Source organism: Aethina tumida, chromosome 1 (assembly GCF_024364675.1).
Source record: "Aethina tumida isolate Nest 87 chromosome 1, icAetTumi1.1, whole genome shotgun sequence".
NCBI lineage: Eukaryota > Metazoa > Arthropoda > Insecta > Coleoptera > Nitidulidae > Aethina > Aethina tumida.
Window position 1 is genome coordinate 43,993,797 of NC_065435.1, and position 19,733 is coordinate 44,013,529.

The window sequence follows — 19,733 nt, forward strand, 5'->3', positions numbered from 1 at the left end:
TTTCTGAAAGTAACAAATATTTTTTATAAAGTGGCAAGGCTACGAGACATATAAATAGGAGTCACTTATCTAAATATACTTTTGTTGACAAACAAAGATAAGTAAGTATATTACATACACAATTTTAAATTTCAAAATTTTAAAATAATGTATTTTATAATATGTAATTTGTAATTAATAAATAACTAGTTTAGAAAATTTAATACTCGTGGAATTAGATAATTCAGCCAAAGTTATTATTATTATAAACAAGATAATTAAAAGTATTGATACTAATAAATAATAGAAAAATATTGGCTGAACTTTGCACCTATCCAAACCTTTAGACTGTTTGGCAAATTTTTAACAAGTATTACATTCGGTTAAATCCTACCAAACACCCAAAATTTCGAACAGTACCAAATTAGTACCCACACAGATATTAATAAATCACTTATTCATGAAGTACAAACCGTAAAAAGTGCTTGATAATTAAATAAAATTGAATTTTTCGAATCAGTTTCTGCACAGTTGGCAACGCTGTCCGGTCAAAGTCTACGTGTTTTGTGAGGGTGATACAGAATTTAATATTATTTTAAGTTAAAGTTTCAATTAGATCGTGACCCAATTCGAAAAAAATGGCATCGTACATCGCTAGGAACATTGTCAAAAGCCCAGCCGCCTTAGGTCTCGCACAACAAAAATTAGGCAAGTAGAAAATTAATTGCGGCCCAATTTCCCAACGAACCAAAGTTCAATTGTTTATAACGAATTATTTTACCGAAAACAGGTGTCCGTGCATTTTCCGTTGGCAACCAGCTCAATCAGAAAAAAGCCAAACCAACCCCTGGGCAGAATATAGTGCTGGTTGATGGAGTACGTACCCCATTCTTGCTTTCTGGCACTGAATACTCCAAATTCATGCCCCATGATTTGGCCACACACGCTCTCAGGTAATTATGCATAGTTTTTATTTAATTTTTTATTTATTTATATATTGGGTGTCTTCTGAATGCAGAGTCCAAAGTAATACTAACCTCAAAAGTTTCTTTTCTTCGATATGTGTTGTTATAACTTTTAATCCTACACTGTGTAGTAGTTTCATTTGTTTAATAAGGATAATGTAAAGTGAAAAATCTAGTAGGCTGTGAAAATTATAATTATTTAATGACATTTAAGTAAAAATAAATTTTAATAAAAATAAAATGACATATTTTAAAATTTCTGTTTACACACTTCTGTAATAAATTTTAATACTGCCTTTAAATTTATTTCTGGTGCCAAAAATTAGTTAAAAAATTAGAATTAATTTATCCAAAAAATAGAAAAGTAATAGTCTTGGGAATATGTTCAATTTGTTCAATAATTAAAATTAAATGTACAAAGTTTAATAACATTTTTTTACTTTATTTTCCATTTCATGCAATACCAGTGCCAAAAATTATGAGACAGTCTTATTTTTATGCATTATTTAAAGTTTCTGATTATCTTTACAGGGGAATCTTGGCAAAAACAGGAGTTCCAGCTGACTTAATTGACTATGTCATCTATGGAACAGTCTTACAGGAAGTCAGAACCTCAAACATTGCTAGGGAAGCCGCCTTATGTGCAGGTTACAGTGACAAGACTCCTGCACATACAGTCACCATGGCATGCATTTCATCAAATGTGGCCATGACCACAGGTACTTAAATTGTCAAAACTCATTGAACAGCCATAATACTTTGTGATTTTTCAGCTATTGGTTTGATTAACAGTGGAGTTTACAACATGATTGTTGCTGGTGGTGTAGAATTTATGTCAGACATTCCCATCAGACTAAGCAGGAAAATGCGTAGCTTGCTGCTGAGACAAAACAAAGCCAAAACTCTTGGCCAGAAATTAAGCTTGTTCTCGCAAATTCGTCCCGATTACTTAATCCCAGAGGTGATTCATTAATAAATTGTGTATAATGTAATGTTATAACTGAGTTATTGTAGCTTCCATCAATTTCCGAATTTTCTTCTGGTGAAACTATGGGTCACTCTGCTGATAGATTGGCTGCTGCCTTTGGAGCCACCAGGCAAGAACAAGATGATTACGCCCAACGTTCTCACTCCTTGGCCCAACAAGCTTCTGATAAAGGATACTTCACTGACCTTATTCCAGTTCATGTAAGTAATAAAGTAAATAATTCTTACATCATCATTAGCTTTTCCATTTTAGCTGCCAGGCAATGACAAACCCATAGTAAAAGACAACGGAATTAGAGTATCAACCAAGGAACAATTGGCCAAACTGAAACCAGCCTTTATCAAACCCCATGGCACAGTTACAGCTGCCAACGCCTCCTTTTTGGTAATACCATTTATAACATATCTAAAGGAGTATTATTGTAATCATTCTTTAAATTTTAGACTGACGGCGCTTCAGCATGCTTGATTACCACCGAAGCACGTGCCAAAGAATTAGGACTGAAACCCAAAGCGTACCTCCGTCATTTCACCTACGTATCACAAGACCCCATCGATCAGCTGTTGCTCGGCCCTGCTTACGGCACACCCATTATTCTAGAAAAAGCAGGTCTCGAATTGAAAGAAATCGACACTTGGGAGTTCCACGAGGCCTTTGCTGTAAGTTAAACGCATATTGTAACAATGGAATTGTAAATTTTCTTTGTTTCAGGGTCAAATTTTGGCCAACCTTAAGGCCCTCGACAGTGACTGGTTCGCCCAGAGGTTCATGAAGAGACAGACGAAAGTTGGAGCCCCCGATATTGCGAAATTCAACACCTGGGGTGGATCTCTCTCCATCGGACACCCGTTCGCCGCCACCGGTGTCAGATTGGCAATGCACACGGCCAATAGGCTAGTTAGGGAGGACGGACAGTACGGTATTGTAGCCGCCTGCGCCGCCGGAGGACAGGTACGTCTGATAATACAAATAATACGAATATAAATTTTATAATGGTATTCTTGTTAATTTCAATATTACTTTTTAGGGTGTTGCTATGTTGCTTGAAAGACATCCAGATGCCACAGCCAACTAAAAAATACATTATCTTTTTATATACAATAATTTGGTGCCTTCTACACTGTACATCCTGTATATTTTTATTTTTATAAATAGCATGTTTAGACTGTAAAATGTTATTGTTAAGCATATTTATAATCAATATGATAAATTTTTAAATTATTTTATGTAATGTATAATACAATTTTTAATACAAAACAATTTACAAAATATACATATTAAAAACAGTATTTTTATTTTATAAATATTCGTCAGTTCTAGGTTAAAATTATATATTAAAAAGATGTTCGTAAATGAGGTTGTCACGATTGGTCTTAAGTAAAAGGTTTACTAAGTAAAATGTGAATTTTCATAATATAACAACCTTATTTATTTATGGATCCCAAATAATAACGAAAACGAGGAAGTTTTAAGGGTAAAATGGGGATTAAGCAATAAAAGATAATACATCAAATACATGAAAAAACTATATTAGAATTTTATAAAGAACATGGAACATCAAATTTACATACTAAATAGCCTAAATACACAAAAGTTTAAGTCACATATGATGACAAGAAGGATGAAAAACATACACTCAAGGAGCCCGTGGTTTCAATTCATCATAACAAGACCTCAAGAAAATATAATTCTTCTTCTGAGTATTATAAAATTCGTGGCCCTTGCTCCAGTCATAGCTCACAGCATAAGCAAATATCTGACCATTGTGATTAAATGCACATCTAGTAATTGGTTGTTCCATTGCTTCAGATGGTTTTAGTTTTGTTCTGGCATCCTTGTCCCAGAAGCTGAAAGAACCATCAGAACCAACAGTTGCCAGTGTACCATGAACTGGATGGAATGCAATATCATTAACAGCATAAATGTCTTGGAATCCACTGGGAGTTCCATTGGATCTGTGACACTTAAATGTAAAATTGTCTTTAGGGTTTTGCGTATTGACATATTGAATGGCAACTCTGCCCTCCACTGATCCCAGCGCATATCCGGTTGGCGACTTCTTTTTGTCTCTGTAAAACAATAACTCAGATTAATTCGAGGGATGATCATAGCAGTAATCAAGTGGTGAATCCAATTAAATCTCAAAATGTTACTTAAGGAAAAAATAATAAATGAAACATAATTTGTGTTATATACAAGAAAATTATCTGGTATTCCATTACTTGCATGCCATCAAGAATCTGTTGAAGTTGAAGAATTTTATCCACAACAATGACTCTGGTTAATTTAAAGCATGATTGGTAATTAAATTCTAAAGTGTTACTTAATGAAACTATCTGATTAAAAAATTATACCTAAAAATTGCAAGGCATCTGTGTTGATATTTTAAAGGACTTTCCACCGTTTTGTACTGTTGGGGCTTTCCTTCCAACTGATAGACAATGATCTGTCTGCCAGCAGTACCCACAACTGCCATCGGATAATCAACATCAGCGCAGTAGCATCTTTCTGGCAAGCTGATGCTCATCATGGGGTTGGGGCTCCTGGTGTCCCAAAACTTCAATGTCTTATCCCATGAGCCAGTCATTAGGCAGGAATAGTTGGAACCCTTAACCCAGTGGCAAGTTTTAATGGGGGCATCATGAACAGCAACCTGAACAACCTGGTTGCTACCCAAGTCCCACATTTTTGCCTGCTTGTCACACCCGGCCATGAATACCTGTATAACAATTAATTAGTAAATATATCAATCAGTCAATCAGTGGTTGAGAGAATACTTACTTTTGTGCCGTCATCGCCCCAAGCAACATCCAAAACAGGACCACCACAAGCTTGGATTGATTTGGGCACACTTTTGCCACTCTGTTCGATCTCCCAACATCTTACATTCTTGTCCCAACTTCCTGCGATAAGGAAGTTCTGCTGCAAAGTTGCTGGCGAAAACGCGAGACAACTGACCGAATCATCTGGAGCCGGTACCACTTCGAAATCGTTCATGGGATTACTTTTAGTCGGTGTGGCGGTCGTACCGAATCCCATATTACTTTGGTTGAACATGATTACGGAAACGGGAACTGTACCTTGACGTTTACCTTACTAATTATTTTACAACCATCAAGTAATCCGTATTCTACCCAACTTGGATATTTGTAAGGTTAAAATACAGAATAACAAACTGAAGAATACCAAAACAAACTAACCTACCTTATATCGTTAGGGATTTTTGGTTTTATACCGTACTAGTGACAAAAATATATTTTTTAATTTATTTCATAATTGTAAAAACTTTTTAAAACAGGGAAATGCTCTAACAAAAAATAATTATTCTAATTACATTTTTGAACATCTTTTAAGTGAATTTATTGATATTCACCAATTTAAAATGAGGCGGGAAAATATTATAAACGTTAATAAGAGAATAAATCTAATATGATTCATGACCTCCAATTGGAAACATTATTTGTGGTATACACTTTTAAATATATATTTATTACATATTTATTAAGAAAAATTTTAAGTAATCATGAGTTTTTTTAACAGCAACAGAGCAGCCAACATAACAGCAAATCAAACCAGTTTATTAGATTTGGCGCGCAATTTTCCCTCTCATTTGTGCCGGAACCCTCGAGGTGGTTGTGTTTCGTCCGTTCAACGTCTTAACAGTTTCGTTCATTTTGTTTACATTCTAACTGTGTTTAAAAACAATCCAACATGTTCGAAGCACGTTTAGTCAGCAGTTCTAGCTTCAGAAAAGTTCTGGATGCTATTAAGGATTTGCTCAAAGAAGCATCCTTTGATTGTTCTGAATCTGGAATTCAGTTACAAGCCATGGATGATGCCCACGTTTCTCTCGTATATTTAACTTTAAGATCCGATGGTTTCGACAAATATAGATGTGACAGGAACCTTACAATGGGAATGAACATTGAAAAGTAAGTATATCAAAACTTATGTTACTTTCAGTCTATACATTTTATTTCTTTTTTACAGCCTGTCCAAAATCTTCAAATGCTCCAGCAACGACGACAAAGTGACCATGAAGGCCCACGATGATGCCGACACAGTCATCTTTACCTTCGAGTCCAAAAACCAAAAGATCTCTGACTACGAGATGAAATTGATGAACTTGGACCAAGAGCACCTTGGCATTCCAGAGACTGAATTCTCTTGCGTTATTCGCATGCCGTCAGGCGAATTCGCGAGAATCTGCAGAGATTTGTCGCAATTTGGTGAATCGATTGTGATTTCCTGCACCAAGGAGGGAGTCAAATTCTCCACATCCGGCGATATTGGCAGTGCCAACATCAAGTTGGCTCAGAACAACAACTTCGATAAGGAGGAGGAATCTGTTACCATTGAAATGCAAGAACCTGTCACTCTTACTTTTGCTTGCCGATACCTAAATTTCTTCACCAAAGCCACACCATTGTCCAACCAAGTGCAGCTGTCCATGTCTGACAATGTCCCATTGGTAGTGGAATACCAGATCCCTGACTTGGGACAAATTTGCTACTATTTGGCACCAAAGATTGAAGAGGATGAAAACTAATTTAATTGTATTATATATTTTTATTGTCTCTTTTAAGTCTGTACTGTTGCAAAACGGAAAATTATTACGTATTAATGTTTTACTACTAGTGGTGCCCAATTATTTTTATACAAAATAAAAGTTATTTATTAATTCTTTGTTTTATTATTTTCATGTACTTATATTTAAGAAAGGAATCAGTTTTTCACATAATTTGTCAGATGTTTGTTTATATACAATTATGATGTATGTAAACAAAGATTGCAATTTAAGGCAGAAAACTTGGTTGAATTATCAGAAACAATTTTTTGTTTATTCTGTTATTCCTAACAAATGCGCTCCCATAGTAACAGACATACTTCAAAAATATTTTGGACATAAATACGACAACATGGGCGAATTTCTAAATCAAACTACAGCAATTATTGGAGTCATTCCAACAGCAATTTTCGATTTGATACAATATTTTTTGCCTCGAGATTCTGGTCAACAAGGTGAGTAATTAATTTAAATTCAAACGAGATAAACTAACTATATTTTTTCAGTGGTTGAAACGTCCCAGGTCAAAGATGAAGACAACAAAAAAATCGTTATCCTCTTTCAAAATGAGAACCCACCAGTTTCTTGCTCAAAAAGATCCAATATTTCTCTCGTCGAATCGCTATTGAATGAAGAGTCTGAGGGTATTAGTCAAGTTAATGAATCTTTGAACCATGACAGAGAAATTAGTGGGACCAAAACGTCAAATTCACTGACAAAGTTTAAAAAATTGCGATTACAAATGATTACTGAATATCTTACGGTAGAACTCGAAAAGAGAAAAAGGGAAGGAAAATCTCTTTACAACAATGAGGCCATTGTAAATTTTTTGAAGTATATATCATCACATAATGACAAGCCATCGAAAATAACTTGCAAAATCATTGCATCCCTTATACAAGAATATAAAACTGATCAAGGATATGTATATAAAGAACTACCTTGTGAAAGAAATAATTCTTGTAATGAAGATGAAAAGATATTGCTGGATAAAATAAAGGAACTAGAACATAGAGAGTCCATTGATAATTAAATATTTTTTATTGTCGACACCATTCGTCCTATTAGTTGTAAATAAAAATTAATAACGTGTATTAAATAAAAAAATAAAAATTACTATTTTAATATTTTATTTATTAATTCGTCTTAAACTTTTTTCTATATAATACTTAGTTATATAATTAAGTGTAATTTTGCATTATTTATTTTATGTTTCGGTAAATATGCACTGAATAATTTTTAAAGTCAATGGTTAGGATACATAGATACATCTAATTCTCGTTTTACACGAATTTTTTTACAAGAATTTGATTGAGTTAAAAGGAAAAAAGAAATTCTCTTTTTACACAAATTGTTTTGTTTTAATAGGATTTTTAATATTCTATGAATATTATTTTATTAATGAAATCAAATGTGTAAGTAAAAAATAAATTTTTAAGTGAACTCAACAAGATTTTTTAATATTGTTTACACCTAATTCTCTTTTTTCTTGATTTTCTTATTACACACAGTTAGATTGATAATTGTTAGTTAAAGTTATAATTCACTGAACATTCAGCGGTGTTGAAAGAACAAATCATCTTGTAAACAACAATTGAGTAACATTAGAAGGATGTGAGGAGAAATCAGTACTTATTTTTCTGTTGAGTTGTTGTTGAGTACGATTTCTCTAACCTTAATAAGCAATTTTCTGAGTTAAGTCCTCAGGTTTGAGTTCACTTCCAAACCATAGAACAAAAACGTTAACTTCCCTAACAAAGCTTAAAAAAATTCGATTACGAATGATAAAATAATACGTTATAGCTCGTAAAGAGCAAAGAGAAGGAAAATCTCTAGAATAATAGGTCTATTGTAAATTTCTCGAAGTATATATCCTCAAATAGTGATAAGCCATTGAAAAGTAATATCCTTCATTAAAGAATGCAAAAGTGGGCAAGGAAATGTACATCAAAAGGTGTAAAAGAAGTAATTTTTATAATGAATATGAAAAGACTATGACCATTAACAATTAAATATTATTTTTATTGTTGGCACAATTCGTCCGATTAATTGTAAATAAAAATTAATAATATATTATAATTAGATTAATATCTAATTTCAAATATTTCAACGTTTTATTCATCAAGTATTATAAAATAAATTTATCATATATATTTGGTGTTTATTGAACAGACAAATAAACAAAGTGCAACTTTTCATTATTTATCTTTCAGTAAATATACAAGAATCAATAATTTAAAAATATTGAACTAAAATAATAACAAAGTATCAAGCTTTTAAGATGATGATGAAAAGATTATACTCAGACATATAGAAGAACTGAAACGTCGTCAATTAATTAAATTTTTTATTGTTGTCACAATTCATACAATTAATTGTAAAAATTAATATAGTCTTAAATAAAAATTCATTTATCGATTCACCTCGACAGAATCGAAAACTTCTATCCTACTTGCAATGTCAGCATTTTATTTATTAAATAAATTTATCATAAATTTTAAACAATATTGTAGTATTATTTAACAATTATATAAAGCTGCAATTTTACAGTAAATAAATATGCAATCAATTTTTATTTAAATAGACTGAACTAAAATAGTAATAAAATCTCAAACATTTAAAATTCCTTGGCAAAATAAAGTTAATCAAGGATTTTAAAAGATCACTTTTCAAACATAGTACTCATTCACTGGCAACTATTTTAATTTTCAGTGAATTAAAAATAAATAAATAAACCTTAAATATATAGATGGAAACTGGGTAAATAAATAAATAAACAACATTTTATGTCAATTTTAATTTATTATACATTTTTGTATATAATTACAAATAAGGTTCGGGAAATTCAAAAGTAACTTCCCTTCCTGTCAGTTTTTTGTAGACAGACGCAAATGTATCCACCTGAAAACAAAATAAAAGCACTTAAAAACAAATTCTACAACAAAATTACAAACATTGAACTAACTACAGTAAAATTAACATTCTTTAATATAAATAATAATTTAATTATAATTTACCTTGTGTTCAATAGTGGTCTGTTGATTTTTGTCAAGATGAACTTTAATGAGCTGGGAACCATCCAACCTCACACGAATTCTCTTACCGACAATCTCAGCTGGGTATACCAAATCTTCTAAGATGGCATCATACACAGCAGTCAGTGTGCGAGAACGTGGGCGCTTCTGCTTGTTCTTCTGACGGGTCTTACGGGTGGGCTTGGGGAGGATCTTCCTCTCGCCAACAAACACAACATGCTTTCCACTGAATTTCTTTTCTAACTCACGGACCAGCCTAGTCTGAATCTTTTGGAATTGCTTCAGTTTAGGCATGGGAACATAGATGATTACAGACTGAAATAAACAAACAATGGTTAGGACATGTGGACAGACATATGGGTACATACATAGACTTGTACGGTTGTCCTTCAGACAATTGCAAGTTATAATTCACTGAACATTCAGCGGTGTCCTAAGAATAAATCATCATGTAAACAACAGTTGGGTTCCATTAGAGGGATGTATGGGGAGGCACTACTTACTTTTCTGTTGTTTAGTTCAATCTCTCTTGCCTTGGTAATATGCAATTCTCTGAGTTGGGCCTTCAGGTCCGAGTTAACTTCCAACTCGAGAAGAGCTTGGGCTACTTGGCCTTCAAACTCATCGGGATCCGCACCACCAGACTTTATGATTTTCGACGACATCTAAAATAAAAAAGATAAATATTTACAACCTATAAACACCACCAAGTATTAAGTTCGAACAATTTTATCAATTAGAGCAAGATTATCTGCGTGCCAAACACTTTGAAAATGACCGGAATGATATATTAAACACTAGTTAATCGACTACTTGATGTTAAACACTAAAAACTTGCATACTTTCAAAATAACCCGTAAGTTTAATCACAAATTATCACAAACAAATGTCGATCATCGGCGAACCAAAAAAGTGGAATCGTGTGTAGAAACACTGTACAGTATATTTCGAGTTATATTTTAATGGAGATGCACACAGATCAACTTGAAAATAAATAAAATTACTCGGGAGACGCAAACTAAACGTGTACCTTGTGTCAATCGGGTTGAAAAAGGGAAGGAATGATAAATCGCGCACGCTCTTAAGCTCACTTTCAATACCAACTTAAGTCTCTACCACAAATTCCCCAAGATTCGCGCTACTTAAAATCCATTTAAAATATTTAAGTCACCTTTGAAACTTTTGTTCGATTTTTTTTTGTTCATTAATAAATATAAGTGCACTGGTTAATTAATTTGAAAGACCTGTCTTAAAATCGAAATAAAAAATAAATTTGTGTTTTGCATGAAGGTGGCGCCCTCTACCACTTTATAACGAGGTTATTATCGAAAACCCGACGATCGTACACTTGTAGAAAAATTGGCAAAATGGCTTCGTTGTGTGGAAGAATCGCTTCTTCTGCGGTGCGAAAAAATGTCCTGTGCTCCAGCTACAGGTTCTCCTCCAAAGGTAATTATGCAGCGCAATCACCGTATGTTACAATCGCCTCATAGATTTCCGAAAAAAACTTCACCGTCTCCATGGAATCTTGACATTACGTAATTATTCGAATATCGTTAATAAATCGCATTTACCGACACCTACTTGATTGTCCATCGTTAATACATCTCCCTTTTGCCTTTATGTATATCATTTTCAGATATTTTACCATAATACTATATATTAAAAATTCGAAGTCCCACCTAACCTAATGTCTGATTTTAGTGTCATCTATGGGAGACCCAGTGGAGCATGCGACTGGTCTGGAGAAACGTGAAATTCTCGCCAAAGTAGCTGGTAACGAAAATCCATTCGATTTGAAAGTCCTCAAGCGCGGAGTTGGTACCAAAGATACACCCAATGAAATCCCATCAGCATTCGATGCACGTTTGGTAGGCTGCATATGTGAAGAGGAGGCCACTTGCATAAACTGGATGTGGCTGCACAAGGGGGAACCGAAGAGGTGCGAATGTGGACACTGGTTCAACCTTGTACACAAAGCCCCAGTATAAATAATTTAAATACAATGAAGCACTGTGCTTAGCGTAATATAGCAGTTTTAATGTAATAAATTTATGTTCTTATAGTTTCCCTGTATTATTATTTCCTGTACATATTCTGTTCGTTCATTACGTATATTTATTATTATATCTGTTATTTGCACAGATTGTTGAATGCAGCAATAAACTTGAGGTGACGAATATTTGTTTTTTCCATAAAGTCGTAAAAATACCTATTAATACAAGATCAATAAGTTACATAATTTCTTACGTAATGGAAATTATAATTGATAGGAAATTATGATAAGTTTCAGTTAATGTCTTATTTAGGTCATCAGGAATATGCCTATATACATAAGTCACGTAAACAATATTTTGTCCATGTAGATAAAGGCATTTGTATACATGGAATAATTTCTTGGCCTACGTATATAATGTAGACAAATACTCCTACAACTTTTAATTTGAATCAGGGATAACCACTCTGATTTTCATATTTTTTAAATTAACTAATTTCGATATATATAGTTTGACATATAATGATCTGCTTATGCTATTTATAAATTTATTTTTTTTTTAATTCAATTTATTATTTTTAATGTTTTAACTTTTACAATTTAATTTTTTTAATTCAATTGCCAATTTTTGATCCTTTAAATTTAATATTTTAAATTTTATAAATTTAATATTTTAAATTTTATAAATTTAAAATAACAATTTATTATTATTTGTTTAATTTAAATGATTATTTTTAATTTTTGAAGCTTAATATTTTAAATTTAATTAGTAATTTTTAATTTTTTAAGCGTAATATCTTAAATTTTTAACATTTAAATTAACTATTTTAAATTTTATTAATTTAAACCAATAATTTTGTTTTTTTTTTTAAATTTAATTGGTAATTTTTAATTTTTTAAGCTTAATATTTTAAGTTTAATTGGTAATTTATATTTTTTAAGCGTATATCTTAAATTTTAAACATTTAAATTAACAATTTTAATTTTTTAAGATTAATTCTTAATTTTGTAAGCTTAAAATTTTAAATTTTATGAATTTAAATCAATAGTTTTACTTTTTTTAAATTTAATTGGTAATTTTTAATTTCTGAGGCTTAATATTTTAAATTTTATAATTGAAATACCATGAATTGTCACAAAAATATATAAAATAAAATAGTTTTTTTATTTAATTTAATTTAATACATAATGAATTTTTATTAAATTTCTAATACTAGTAAGTTTTAATATCACACTTCATTTTAATCAACACTTTTCCAGTAGGCACTGAAAAATTTAGATAAAAGCAAATGGTAATTAAAAATAATATGGAAATATATAGTTAATAATGATTTGAAGTTTATTTTCTTTAAATAGAAGTTTAACATACTACAAACTGCTAATTAAAATATTTAAATTCTAAATTAAACTTTTTCTAAAATGAAGCTTTTAAGAGTTTAATTAACTTTTAATCATCAACTAAAATAGGAATAATTGATATTTTGTGATATTTATATAATTTTATTTTTATTTTTCAAAGTACCAAATATTTTATTCAAACAGTATAAGTCTTATTTTCTTTTCATTGAAAAAAATATAAAATCTTTTTACAAAGACTAACTGTATAATTTGTTCTAGTTGTGTATTTAATTTTTGATCTCATGTGTATTGATTTTTTCTGTTGTTCGCACGTTGTCTACATATAGATGTAGACTATATTCATTTACGGGCATCTTTAGTCAATGTTGGCCACAGTGCATGTTGACGTCTCAAACAGCTGTCTTATAACCTAGAAATATCCAATTGTCAATAAACATAAACAATGGATGATAATTCTGTAATTTATGGTTTAGAGTTTCAGGTGAGTTAGAAATGAATAAAAATCATTTTATTTATTTATAAATTATAGGCCAGGGCTCTTGCTCCACAATTGGCGGAAACAGAAAAGATTAGATTCATTATTGGGACACAGTCCTTAAAACAAACCAACAATCAAATTCATTTGGTCGAATTTAATGAGGAAAAATCTACTATAAAAACCACCGTAAGTTTGTTTATAATCTATTTAAGATTGTGTGTAAGAAAAGTGTGTCAGCTTCTATAATCTTTAGTTCGAACCTGGTACTCGGATTAATTAAACTAAGCAGTCTAATTGGAAACATTCATATTAAGTTCAATAAAATTAAACCATTGTAGGAATAATTAATATTTATTTTATAAATTACAAATGTTAATGTAATATCTAACTGTATTTTTTTTAATAATGTTATAATCTAAATAACATGTATACACACATATTATGTATAAACTAACAATATACAAAATATTTGATTAATCAGTTAATTTAAATTTAATGAGTCAGGTGTTTCACCATTCTGATGGGGAAATATGGAAGATAACAACAAGTCCTTTAGATGCTTTGAAGCTTGCAACCTGTTACAATTCAGTAACAAGTGTCAGCAACTGCACCATGAAAACTAGCATTTTAAAACTTCCAGAAGAAAAGAGTCCAGATTCCATTGAAAATCTCGAAATAGTTACAAAATTAGATACAGAAAATTTCGGAACTGAAGTTAAAACTACCGAATTTCATCCAACAGATCCCAACAAAGCATTATCAGTTACTGACAGTAATTTAATTTTATGGGATATTTCTGAAGATGCAGGAAAGAATCTTTTAACAGTTAACTTAAAAGGTAAAAACAATCCTAAGTTTACTACTGGAAAGTGGAACCCCCATCAGAATTGTAATCAGGTAACAATTTAGATTTACATGGTACACTGTTTATTCACAATATATTTTGTAGTTTACAACAGTGACTGAAACGCATTTAAAAACATACGATGTAAGATCTGGTGAAATTGCTTGGAACATCGACGGTATCCATAATCAGTTGGTGCGAGATTTAGACTACAACATGAACAAGCAATATCATGTGGCAACATGTGGTGATGATGGTTTTGTGAAAATATGGGACTTTAGACAAACAAACTACCCTGTATATTCCAGAAGTGATCATTCCCACTGGCAAGTTGTTAATAATTTAAATATTTCAGAGAAAATATCTTGCGACTTTAATTTCGTTAGTATTATGAAATTTAATCAATCTAAAATCTTATCATGACTGTATTTTTTTTAGAATACTAATTATATAATGTGTTCAATCTTTCATGTATTTCTGTTGCATATTTTATATTAATTTGTATTGATTTAATATAATTTTAGGGTTTGGTCTGTTAGATTCAACCACTTCCATGATCAGTTATTGCTGACAGCTAGTTCTGATGCTAGGGTGCTTCTTTCAAGTGCTGCTAGCGTCAGCTCTGAGAATAATACTGACATGTCTATGACAGACGACGGTGATGGTATCGAAACGAAACAAATGTAAGGAGATAATCTTAATATTAGGTAAACATGTCTATATTTTGTGTCTAGGCTTTCAGATGGTCCATTACAATGGTGTGAACATGAGGATAGTGTTTATTGTGCTGAGTGGTCACCATCTGAACCATGGGTTTTTGCTTCACTGAGTTATGATGGAAGGTTGCTTATTTCTAGAGTGAAAAAGTCTTTAAAATATCAAATAATGTTGTAATTTATTGTATTATATAATATATGTTGTTTTTATAAGATGTTGTATATTATGCTTACCTTATATTGACTTACGTGATGATTTTATAAGAGGTATTAGGGAGAAGCAGAAAAAAATTAAATAAATTGTTCTGTACATTTATTAAGTTTGTCATGCTAGAAACAGTGTTACGTCAAGGTTACTAAAATTGTATTTATCACAGAATCAGTGAACACCACTCTCTCCTATCTTACTAAAAACACCCGTAAAAATAATAAAAAACCAAATAACATATTTAACTTTTTAAATTCGGTTTAAGTTATATTAATGATAATCATTCGAATAATCAAATCTTAAAAATAAATTAAACATATTAATTACCTTGGTAGTTGGAAGCTTTACAGTAATACTATACAATATAATAAAAGTACAAAACCCACCATACTTTCCATCACAGTCTTTTATGTTTCTTTCAATTACTCCATCCATTTCAAAAACTATACATAACTAAAAAAATTAGTTTAATTTTTTGTGTATAAAAACTTAAAAAATTGAACAAAGAAAACCTATTTATTTTGGTCCAGTAAGGAATTTACTAAACAAAAAAACTCGTATTAAAATTCTATAAGGCTCATTGTAAAAATAATATATTGTTATAACAACACTCAACATAGTCGGGTGTATTTTGAGATTATATTACAGAGCAGATTAAATTTATAGCAGTAATAACATATATTCAATTGAACAAACATTCATTAAATGCCTAGAGATTATATAAACATAAGTACAAGTTGCTTCGTTTTCAAGGGCTTATCTTCGAAAAAATATTCACACGCTTTTTGATTACTTTTTTTATACATAATATTTGCATTCTTGTGATGTAAAACCAACACTACATAACAATAGATCGTACAAAAAATGTAATGACCAAACAATTAAAAAAATAAATGTTAATAACAATAAAATCGTAACAAAATTCTTAAGTTTATCCGTCTGAAAATGCAACACTCGCTCAATGATATTTTGGTCACCTGTCGTTTATTCATCCTTTTAGTCCAGTTTTATTCATATTTGATTTGTCAGTATTGGCATTCATTCTGAAAAAAAAAAAAGAACAAAACATTAAAATTTGATTAAACAAAACATGAAAAAGATCATATTTACCTTTAAGACTACTGTTGGCGACGGAGTGTACGTCTTGGGCCATGCCCGCGGCCTTGTCAACGAACACTACCATCGCGTAAGTACATTCGCCGCCGCTGCCGCCTTCGAAGCGGCGCGGCTGTTGCAATAAAATAGGAGCGGCAGTCGTCCCCTTCACTCTCTGTCCTTCAGTCTCGATTTGCTGCATTTTAACCAACGCATTCCCGGACCATTCCGCCGGCACCGCTGTCGGTTCCTGTTTGAATTGTGCGTACTGGTGCACCAGGGGCACCATCATCGACGGCATGTCGCCGTTGCCGGCGGATAGGGCACCGTTCAAACGTTGTTTTTGCAGCACGGGATTCAGAATTCGGTATTGGTGTTTGCGATACGCCTTCAAACAGTACTTGGTCAGTGGAGTCTCGCAGCCTCGCTTCATCCTGTCGTGGATCACTTTCATCCAGCATTCATCGTATTCTGTATAAAAAACAGATTATAAATAAACATGAACACGACCGTTGTTTAATTGAAATAAACTCATGTTCATGTTCAAAAGTTACGAAAACAACTCCAGATTAGAGTTGTAGAGCAAATGAATTCGATTTTATCAAAACTAGCTCTAGTTCAGACGGACAAAGAAGTAGTAGACCAAGGAAAACTACTATAAACAAAGATCAATATTTGTGAATCAGTAGGAACCCTTTAGCGTCCTCCTTGCAACTTCCCCCAAGGTCTACCTGTCCTAAATCCTTTGATGTATGCATGGATATGTTGCTGCTATATATGTAGAAGGTTGCAGGCAGATCAATTTCTTCAACTTTTGAACATGAGTTTATTAACCATTTCAAATTTTTACCTTTTTGGTCATGTAGAGAAGTACCAGTCAGTTCTAGGTTTTTGAGAAAAACCTGTTTCTCCTTGAAGTCTTTGGTATTATTCAATATCAGTGGAGTATGCAAAGGCACGGGTAGGTCTAACGGTTCGATGTGTTCCTGTTCCGTTTCGCTCGGAGCTATATGCCACGGGGTTAGCCACTTTCTGTTTTCAAGCTTTTTAAGTTCGATGGCTGAAAAAAGTAAAAATTATTGTTCAGAAAAAGCTTTAGTAGTTGTTATAGTAACTTACAGTTGCTTTGGCTGGGAGTGGCCAGTCCGAATCCGTTGAGAAATCCAATCTTCTCCGGAGTAGGTTTTTCAACGGGTCCGGACCGAATCTCGAGGTCGACCAAACACGTATCGCTGTCGTAGTCGCTGCTGTTGCACGAGCTGCTTGTGTCCGAGTTGTAGCCGACGACGGGTATGCCCCACTCGAACGTGACAACGCTCGAGTCGACGGCGGCGTCCGTCGTCGGTGGTGTGGTTCTGGCGATCTTCTTCAGTCTGTTGGCTTGACGGGCGAGTTTTCTCTTGCGCCGCCTCCGCATCGCGGACTCAATGCGACTGATTTTGACGCGGCGCGGCGCCTGCGCCGTCTGGAACCTAAGGTTGGGAATATTGAGCACTGTGAAGTTACTACCGTCCGGTCGGGTACTGACTGCCTTGTGACTGCGGGATTTCTTTGGCCTTCCACCCATCGCCTTGCAACCGCCGACGATCTTCTTGTTTAAGTCCATGGAATGCGCATTGTTTACTAACTTATTATTATTAACTTGACTAGTACCGTTGTGAGGTTGTTGTCGGTGATTCACCAACTTTGCAATAGGAACATTCGTAGTATTACTATTATTTGGTAGCTGGTTGGTATGGCAATTGCTCGATTCCGGGTAATTGGGCGATGGGGTGGGCAGCTGTGGAGTTATGTGCGTCTGAAGGGCGTTCGACGTCTTTTGAACTGGCGTGCGGGCGTGCTTAACTTCCGCGCATTTGTCCGCCGAAGTGTACACGCTGTTGATCATGTTCTGGAACTGTTTCGATTTCTGTGGGACAGGGATATTGATGCTAGCCACCGGTGCTATTTTAAAAGGCATCACTGGCACAGTCTTGTCACATTTCGGCCTCTTGAGCTTCAAATGTTTGTCCGTGGCCGAGACCTCCTCCCTCGTCTCGTCACTGTTGTTTAAGCCCAAAATGCTCCTAATCGTTATATCCTCTAGAATCACTACTTTTTTATCGTCATTATCTGGCACTACTTCCGAAATGATTTTTTGAGGTTTGAGTTGCTCCAAAAGAAAGTTCTTCTTTGGGGGCAGAATTATCTTTTGCCTGGGGGGTTCGGCATCGATAATATGCAGCTGGTAACTCATTTGTCCGACATTTGGGTTGGGACCATCAACTGGTTCCTTACTAATAATTGTCTTTTGCTCATCACATTTCCACGGAATATCCTTATATTCTAGATTTTGAACGTCATTACTTTCAATTTTAACAATCCTACTATTACAATCAGTGCCATATTTGAGTGTCACATCAGTCTGAGCTTCTGTGTTCTTTGCCTCGAAGGGCAAATAGTTACTGTTTATTTCTTGTGCATTAGAATTACTTATAGTGCTACTAAAATTTTTCGTTTGATTTGGCCAAGTGTAATACTTTTCTTCAGAACATAAGCCAGGTACATGAGTCTCTTGTTTCTCGCCCACAATAACATCGATTTCCTTGCGTTTATCGTTGCCCAAGTCCTTGACAATGTAATCGATGTTGTAAGGTGTTAATTTCCTTTGTTGCAAGGAATTTTGATGATGTTGCTGCTGTTTTGTTTCTATGGTGGAGTTGTTAAATCCATGATCTTCTGGATGCGACACTTTGGCGGAAGGTCAGGCTGTCTCGCCGTTATCTCTAATGGTTTCGTTTGCGCTGGTCACGCTGATCTCCGGTGTTTTCGTGGCCGCTGGGGATACGCTTGTGGTCACTGCCACAACCGGCATCTGTTCCGGGATGAGACTGGGATTCGTGGCGTTACCAGCCGCCGGTGCAATTCCAAGTCCTCCTCCGTTATTGCTTGATACTGGCGGCGTGGTGGACATCGTGTTTTTCGGGGTGCTGGATTTGGATGGGGGCAGTTTGGGGGACGAACGGGGCGGATTATGACTAGAGCTCGTCGACGGAGGGTTCACGTTGTTTATGAGAGGTCCCGATGGCTGAATGATGGGACTGCGTCTCTGACTCAAGTTCAACGAGTAATTGGTGGGCGGATGCACCGTCGGAGAGTGTCTTTGGAGCGAGGGGCTGGAACGGGGCACCGAGTAGTTTTGCGGTATGGTGCTGGGCGATAGGAAGCCGGAGTTGAGAGGTGAGTGTCTCATGGCCGTTGGCAACATCGAGGAGTGATGTAGCATGGGGATCATGAGGGAGGGTTGGGCTGGCATATGGGGCGACGGGGGCAAGTGGGAGAGTCGCGACTGGGCCTTTTCACGTTCCCTTTGCGCACGGTCTTTCTCTCGTTGTTCTCTTTCCCGTTGCTGCTGCAGCATTTCGAGGTGTTCCCTTTCGGAGTCCTCCTTGCGGGCCAAAGCTAGGCGTTGTCGATGTTCTTCCTCTAATTTTATCCTGAATAAAATCACATTATTTGGGATC

The 19,733-nt window shown here is 33.9% G+C and overlaps 9 protein-coding genes across 15 annotated transcripts in view; 5 read left to right on the forward strand and 4 right to left on the reverse strand.

The window, feature by feature from the left end:
* Positions 1-442: 442 nt before the first annotated feature.
* On the forward strand, positions 443-3,219 carry LOC109604716 (trifunctional enzyme subunit beta, mitochondrial). The gene is made up of 9 exons (XM_020021247.2): positions 443-687; positions 770-932; positions 1,476-1,663; positions 1,718-1,905; positions 1,959-2,132; positions 2,185-2,316; positions 2,376-2,591; positions 2,644-2,883; positions 2,960-3,219. Exons 1-9 carry the CDS (start codon positions 618-620, stop codon positions 3,005-3,007), a joined length of 1,419 nt encoding a protein of 472 aa, XP_019876806.1. The 5' UTR covers positions 443-617; the 3' UTR covers positions 3,008-3,219.
* A 221-nt stretch (positions 3,220-3,440) lies between these two features.
* On the reverse strand, positions 3,441-5,102 carry LOC109604751 (protein Rae1). The gene is made up of 3 exons (XM_020021287.2): positions 4,714-5,102; positions 4,287-4,651; positions 3,441-4,001 (listed from the first exon to the last, which is right to left on the reverse strand). Exons 1-3 carry the CDS (start codon positions 4,987-4,989, stop codon positions 3,569-3,571), a joined length of 1,074 nt encoding a protein of 357 aa, XP_019876846.1. The 5' UTR covers positions 4,990-5,102; the 3' UTR covers positions 3,441-3,568.
* A 428-nt stretch (positions 5,103-5,530) lies between these two features.
* LOC109604742 (proliferating cell nuclear antigen) lies at positions 5,531-6,613 on the forward strand. Its single transcript, XM_020021276.2, has 2 exons — positions 5,531-5,864; positions 5,923-6,613. Exons 1-2 carry the CDS (start codon positions 5,644-5,646, stop codon positions 6,479-6,481), a joined length of 780 nt encoding a protein of 259 aa, XP_019876835.1. The 5' UTR covers positions 5,531-5,643; the 3' UTR covers positions 6,482-6,613.
* A 214-nt stretch (positions 6,614-6,827) lies between these two features.
* On the forward strand, positions 6,828-7,604 carry LOC126266503 (uncharacterized). The gene is made up of 2 exons (XM_049970616.1): positions 6,828-6,954; positions 7,006-7,604. The coding sequence occupies exons 1-2, from the start codon at positions 6,852-6,854 to the stop codon at positions 7,530-7,532; spliced, it is 630 nt and encodes a 209-aa protein (XP_049826573.1). The 5' UTR covers positions 6,828-6,851; the 3' UTR covers positions 7,533-7,604.
* Positions 7,605-9,281: 1,677 nt separating this feature from the next.
* Positions 9,282-10,702, reverse strand: LOC109604642 (40S ribosomal protein S7). Of its 2 annotated transcripts, none has more exons than XM_020021172.2 (4): positions 10,565-10,702; positions 10,038-10,199; positions 9,517-9,849; positions 9,282-9,400 (listed from the first exon to the last, which is right to left on the reverse strand). In XM_020021172.2, exons 2-4 carry the CDS (start codon positions 10,197-10,199, stop codon positions 9,323-9,325), a joined length of 573 nt encoding a protein of 190 aa, XP_019876731.1. In that variant the 5' UTR covers positions 10,565-10,702; the 3' UTR covers positions 9,282-9,322. The 2 variants fall into 2 exon arrangements, with proteins under 2 accessions (XP_019876731.1, XP_019876739.1); XM_020021180.2 differs by lacking the exon at positions 10,565-10,702 and adding an exon at positions 10,377-10,523.
* Positions 10,703-10,827: 125 nt separating this feature from the next.
* On the forward strand, positions 10,828-11,599 carry LOC109604782 (cytochrome c oxidase subunit 5B, mitochondrial-like). The gene is made up of 2 exons (XM_020021320.2): positions 10,828-10,983; positions 11,239-11,599. Exons 1-2 carry the CDS (start codon positions 10,902-10,904, stop codon positions 11,523-11,525), a joined length of 369 nt encoding a protein of 122 aa, XP_019876879.1. The 5' UTR covers positions 10,828-10,901; the 3' UTR covers positions 11,526-11,599.
* Positions 11,600-13,286: 1,687 nt separating this feature from the next.
* Positions 13,287-15,140, forward strand: LOC109604800 (EARP-interacting protein homolog). Its single transcript, XM_020021339.2, has 6 exons — positions 13,287-13,370; positions 13,419-13,553; positions 13,872-14,264; positions 14,317-14,537; positions 14,736-14,894; positions 14,946-15,140. Exons 1-6 carry the CDS (start codon positions 13,332-13,334, stop codon positions 15,103-15,105), a joined length of 1,107 nt encoding a protein of 368 aa, XP_019876898.2. The 5' UTR covers positions 13,287-13,331; the 3' UTR covers positions 15,106-15,140.
* Positions 15,141-15,223: 83 nt separating this feature from the next.
* On the reverse strand, positions 15,224-18,971 carry LOC109604991 (uncharacterized). The gene is made up of 4 exons (XM_020021551.2): positions 17,350-18,971; positions 17,081-17,290; positions 16,246-16,701; positions 15,224-16,178 (listed from the first exon to the last, which is right to left on the reverse strand). Exons 1-4 carry the CDS (start codon positions 18,464-18,466, stop codon positions 16,174-16,176), a joined length of 1,788 nt encoding a protein of 595 aa, XP_019877110.1. The 5' UTR covers positions 18,467-18,971; the 3' UTR covers positions 15,224-16,173.
* The window catches only part of LOC109604958 (uncharacterized), a 53,258-nt gene continuing 52,495 nt past the window's right edge, over positions 18,971-19,733 (reverse strand). For all 6 annotated transcript variants that reach the window (XM_020021519.2, XM_020021512.2, XM_020021543.2 and 3 more), the window contains one exon: positions 18,971-19,706. In XM_020021519.2, coding sequence (XP_019877078.2) covers positions 18,974-19,706 — 733 coding nt within the window. In that variant the 3' untranslated portion in view covers positions 18,971-18,973. The remainder of the gene's footprint in view (positions 19,707-19,733) is intronic.

Coding starts and splice junctions, on each gene's coding strand:
- LOC109604716 (XM_020021247.2), top strand. CDS start 618: ATGGCATCGTACATCGCTAGGAACATTGTCAAAAGCCCAGCCGCCTTA. Junction 1,906..1,958: donor CCGATTACTTAATCCCAGAG/GTGATTCATTAA, acceptor GAGTTATTGTAG/CTTCCATCAATTTCCGAATT. Junction 2,592..2,643: donor AGTTCCACGAGGCCTTTGCT/GTAAGTTAAACG, acceptor TCTTTGTTTCAG/GGTCAAATTTTGGCCAACCT.
- LOC109604751 (XM_020021287.2), bottom strand. CDS start 4,989: ATGTTCAACCAAAGTAATATGGGATTCGGTACGACCGCCACACCGACT. Junction 4,652..4,713: donor GGGGCGATGACGGCACAAAA/GTAAGTATTCTC, acceptor ATTGTTATACAG/GTATTCATGGCCGGGTGTGA. Junction 4,002..4,286: donor AGATGCCTTGCAATTTTTAG/GTATAATTTTTT, acceptor ATTGTTTTACAG/AGACAAAAAGAAGTCGCCAA.
- LOC109604742 (XM_020021276.2), top strand. CDS start 5,644: ATGTTCGAAGCACGTTTAGTCAGCAGTTCTAGCTTCAGAAAAGTTCTG. Junction 5,865..5,922: donor ATGGGAATGAACATTGAAAA/GTAAGTATATCA, acceptor TCTTTTTTACAG/CCTGTCCAAAATCTTCAAAT.
- LOC126266503 (XM_049970616.1), top strand. CDS start 6,852: ATGGGCGAATTTCTAAATCAAACTACAGCAATTATTGGAGTCATTCCA. Junction 6,955..7,005: donor TCGAGATTCTGGTCAACAAG/GTGAGTAATTAA, acceptor ATATTTTTTCAG/TGGTTGAAACGTCCCAGGTC.
- LOC109604642 (XM_020021172.2), bottom strand. CDS start 10,199: ATGTCGTCGAAAATCATAAAGTCTGGTGGTGCGGATCCCGATGAGTTT. Junction 9,850..10,037: donor TTGAACTAAACAACAGAAAA/GTAAGTAGTGCC, acceptor TGTTTATTTCAG/TCTGTAATCATCTATGTTCC. Junction 9,401..9,516: donor AGACCACTATTGAACACAAG/GTAAATTATAAT, acceptor TTTTGTTTTCAG/GTGGATACATTTGCGTCTGT.
- LOC109604782 (XM_020021320.2), top strand. CDS start 10,902: ATGGCTTCGTTGTGTGGAAGAATCGCTTCTTCTGCGGTGCGAAAAAAT. Junction 10,984..11,238: donor CTACAGGTTCTCCTCCAAAG/GTAATTATGCAG, acceptor GTCTGATTTTAG/TGTCATCTATGGGAGACCCA.
- LOC109604800 (XM_020021339.2), top strand. CDS start 13,332: ATGGATGATAATTCTGTAATTTATGGTTTAGAGTTTCAG. Junction 13,371..13,418: donor TTTATGGTTTAGAGTTTCAG/GTGAGTTAGAAA, acceptor TATAAATTATAG/GCCAGGGCTCTTGCTCCACA. Junction 14,538..14,735: donor AGAAGTGATCATTCCCACTG/GCAAGTTGTTAA, acceptor ATATAATTTTAG/GGTTTGGTCTGTTAGATTCA.
- LOC109604991 (XM_020021551.2), bottom strand. CDS start 18,466: ATGAGTTACCAGCTGCATATTATCGATGCCGAACCCCCCAGGCAAAAG. Junction 17,291..17,349: donor CACTCCCAGCCAAAGCAACT/GTAAGTTACTAT, acceptor TACTTTTTTCAG/CCATCGAACTTAAAAAGCTT. Junction 16,702..17,080: donor TTCTCTACATGACCAAAAAG/GTAAAAATTTGA, acceptor TTTTTTATACAG/AATACGATGAATGCTGGATG.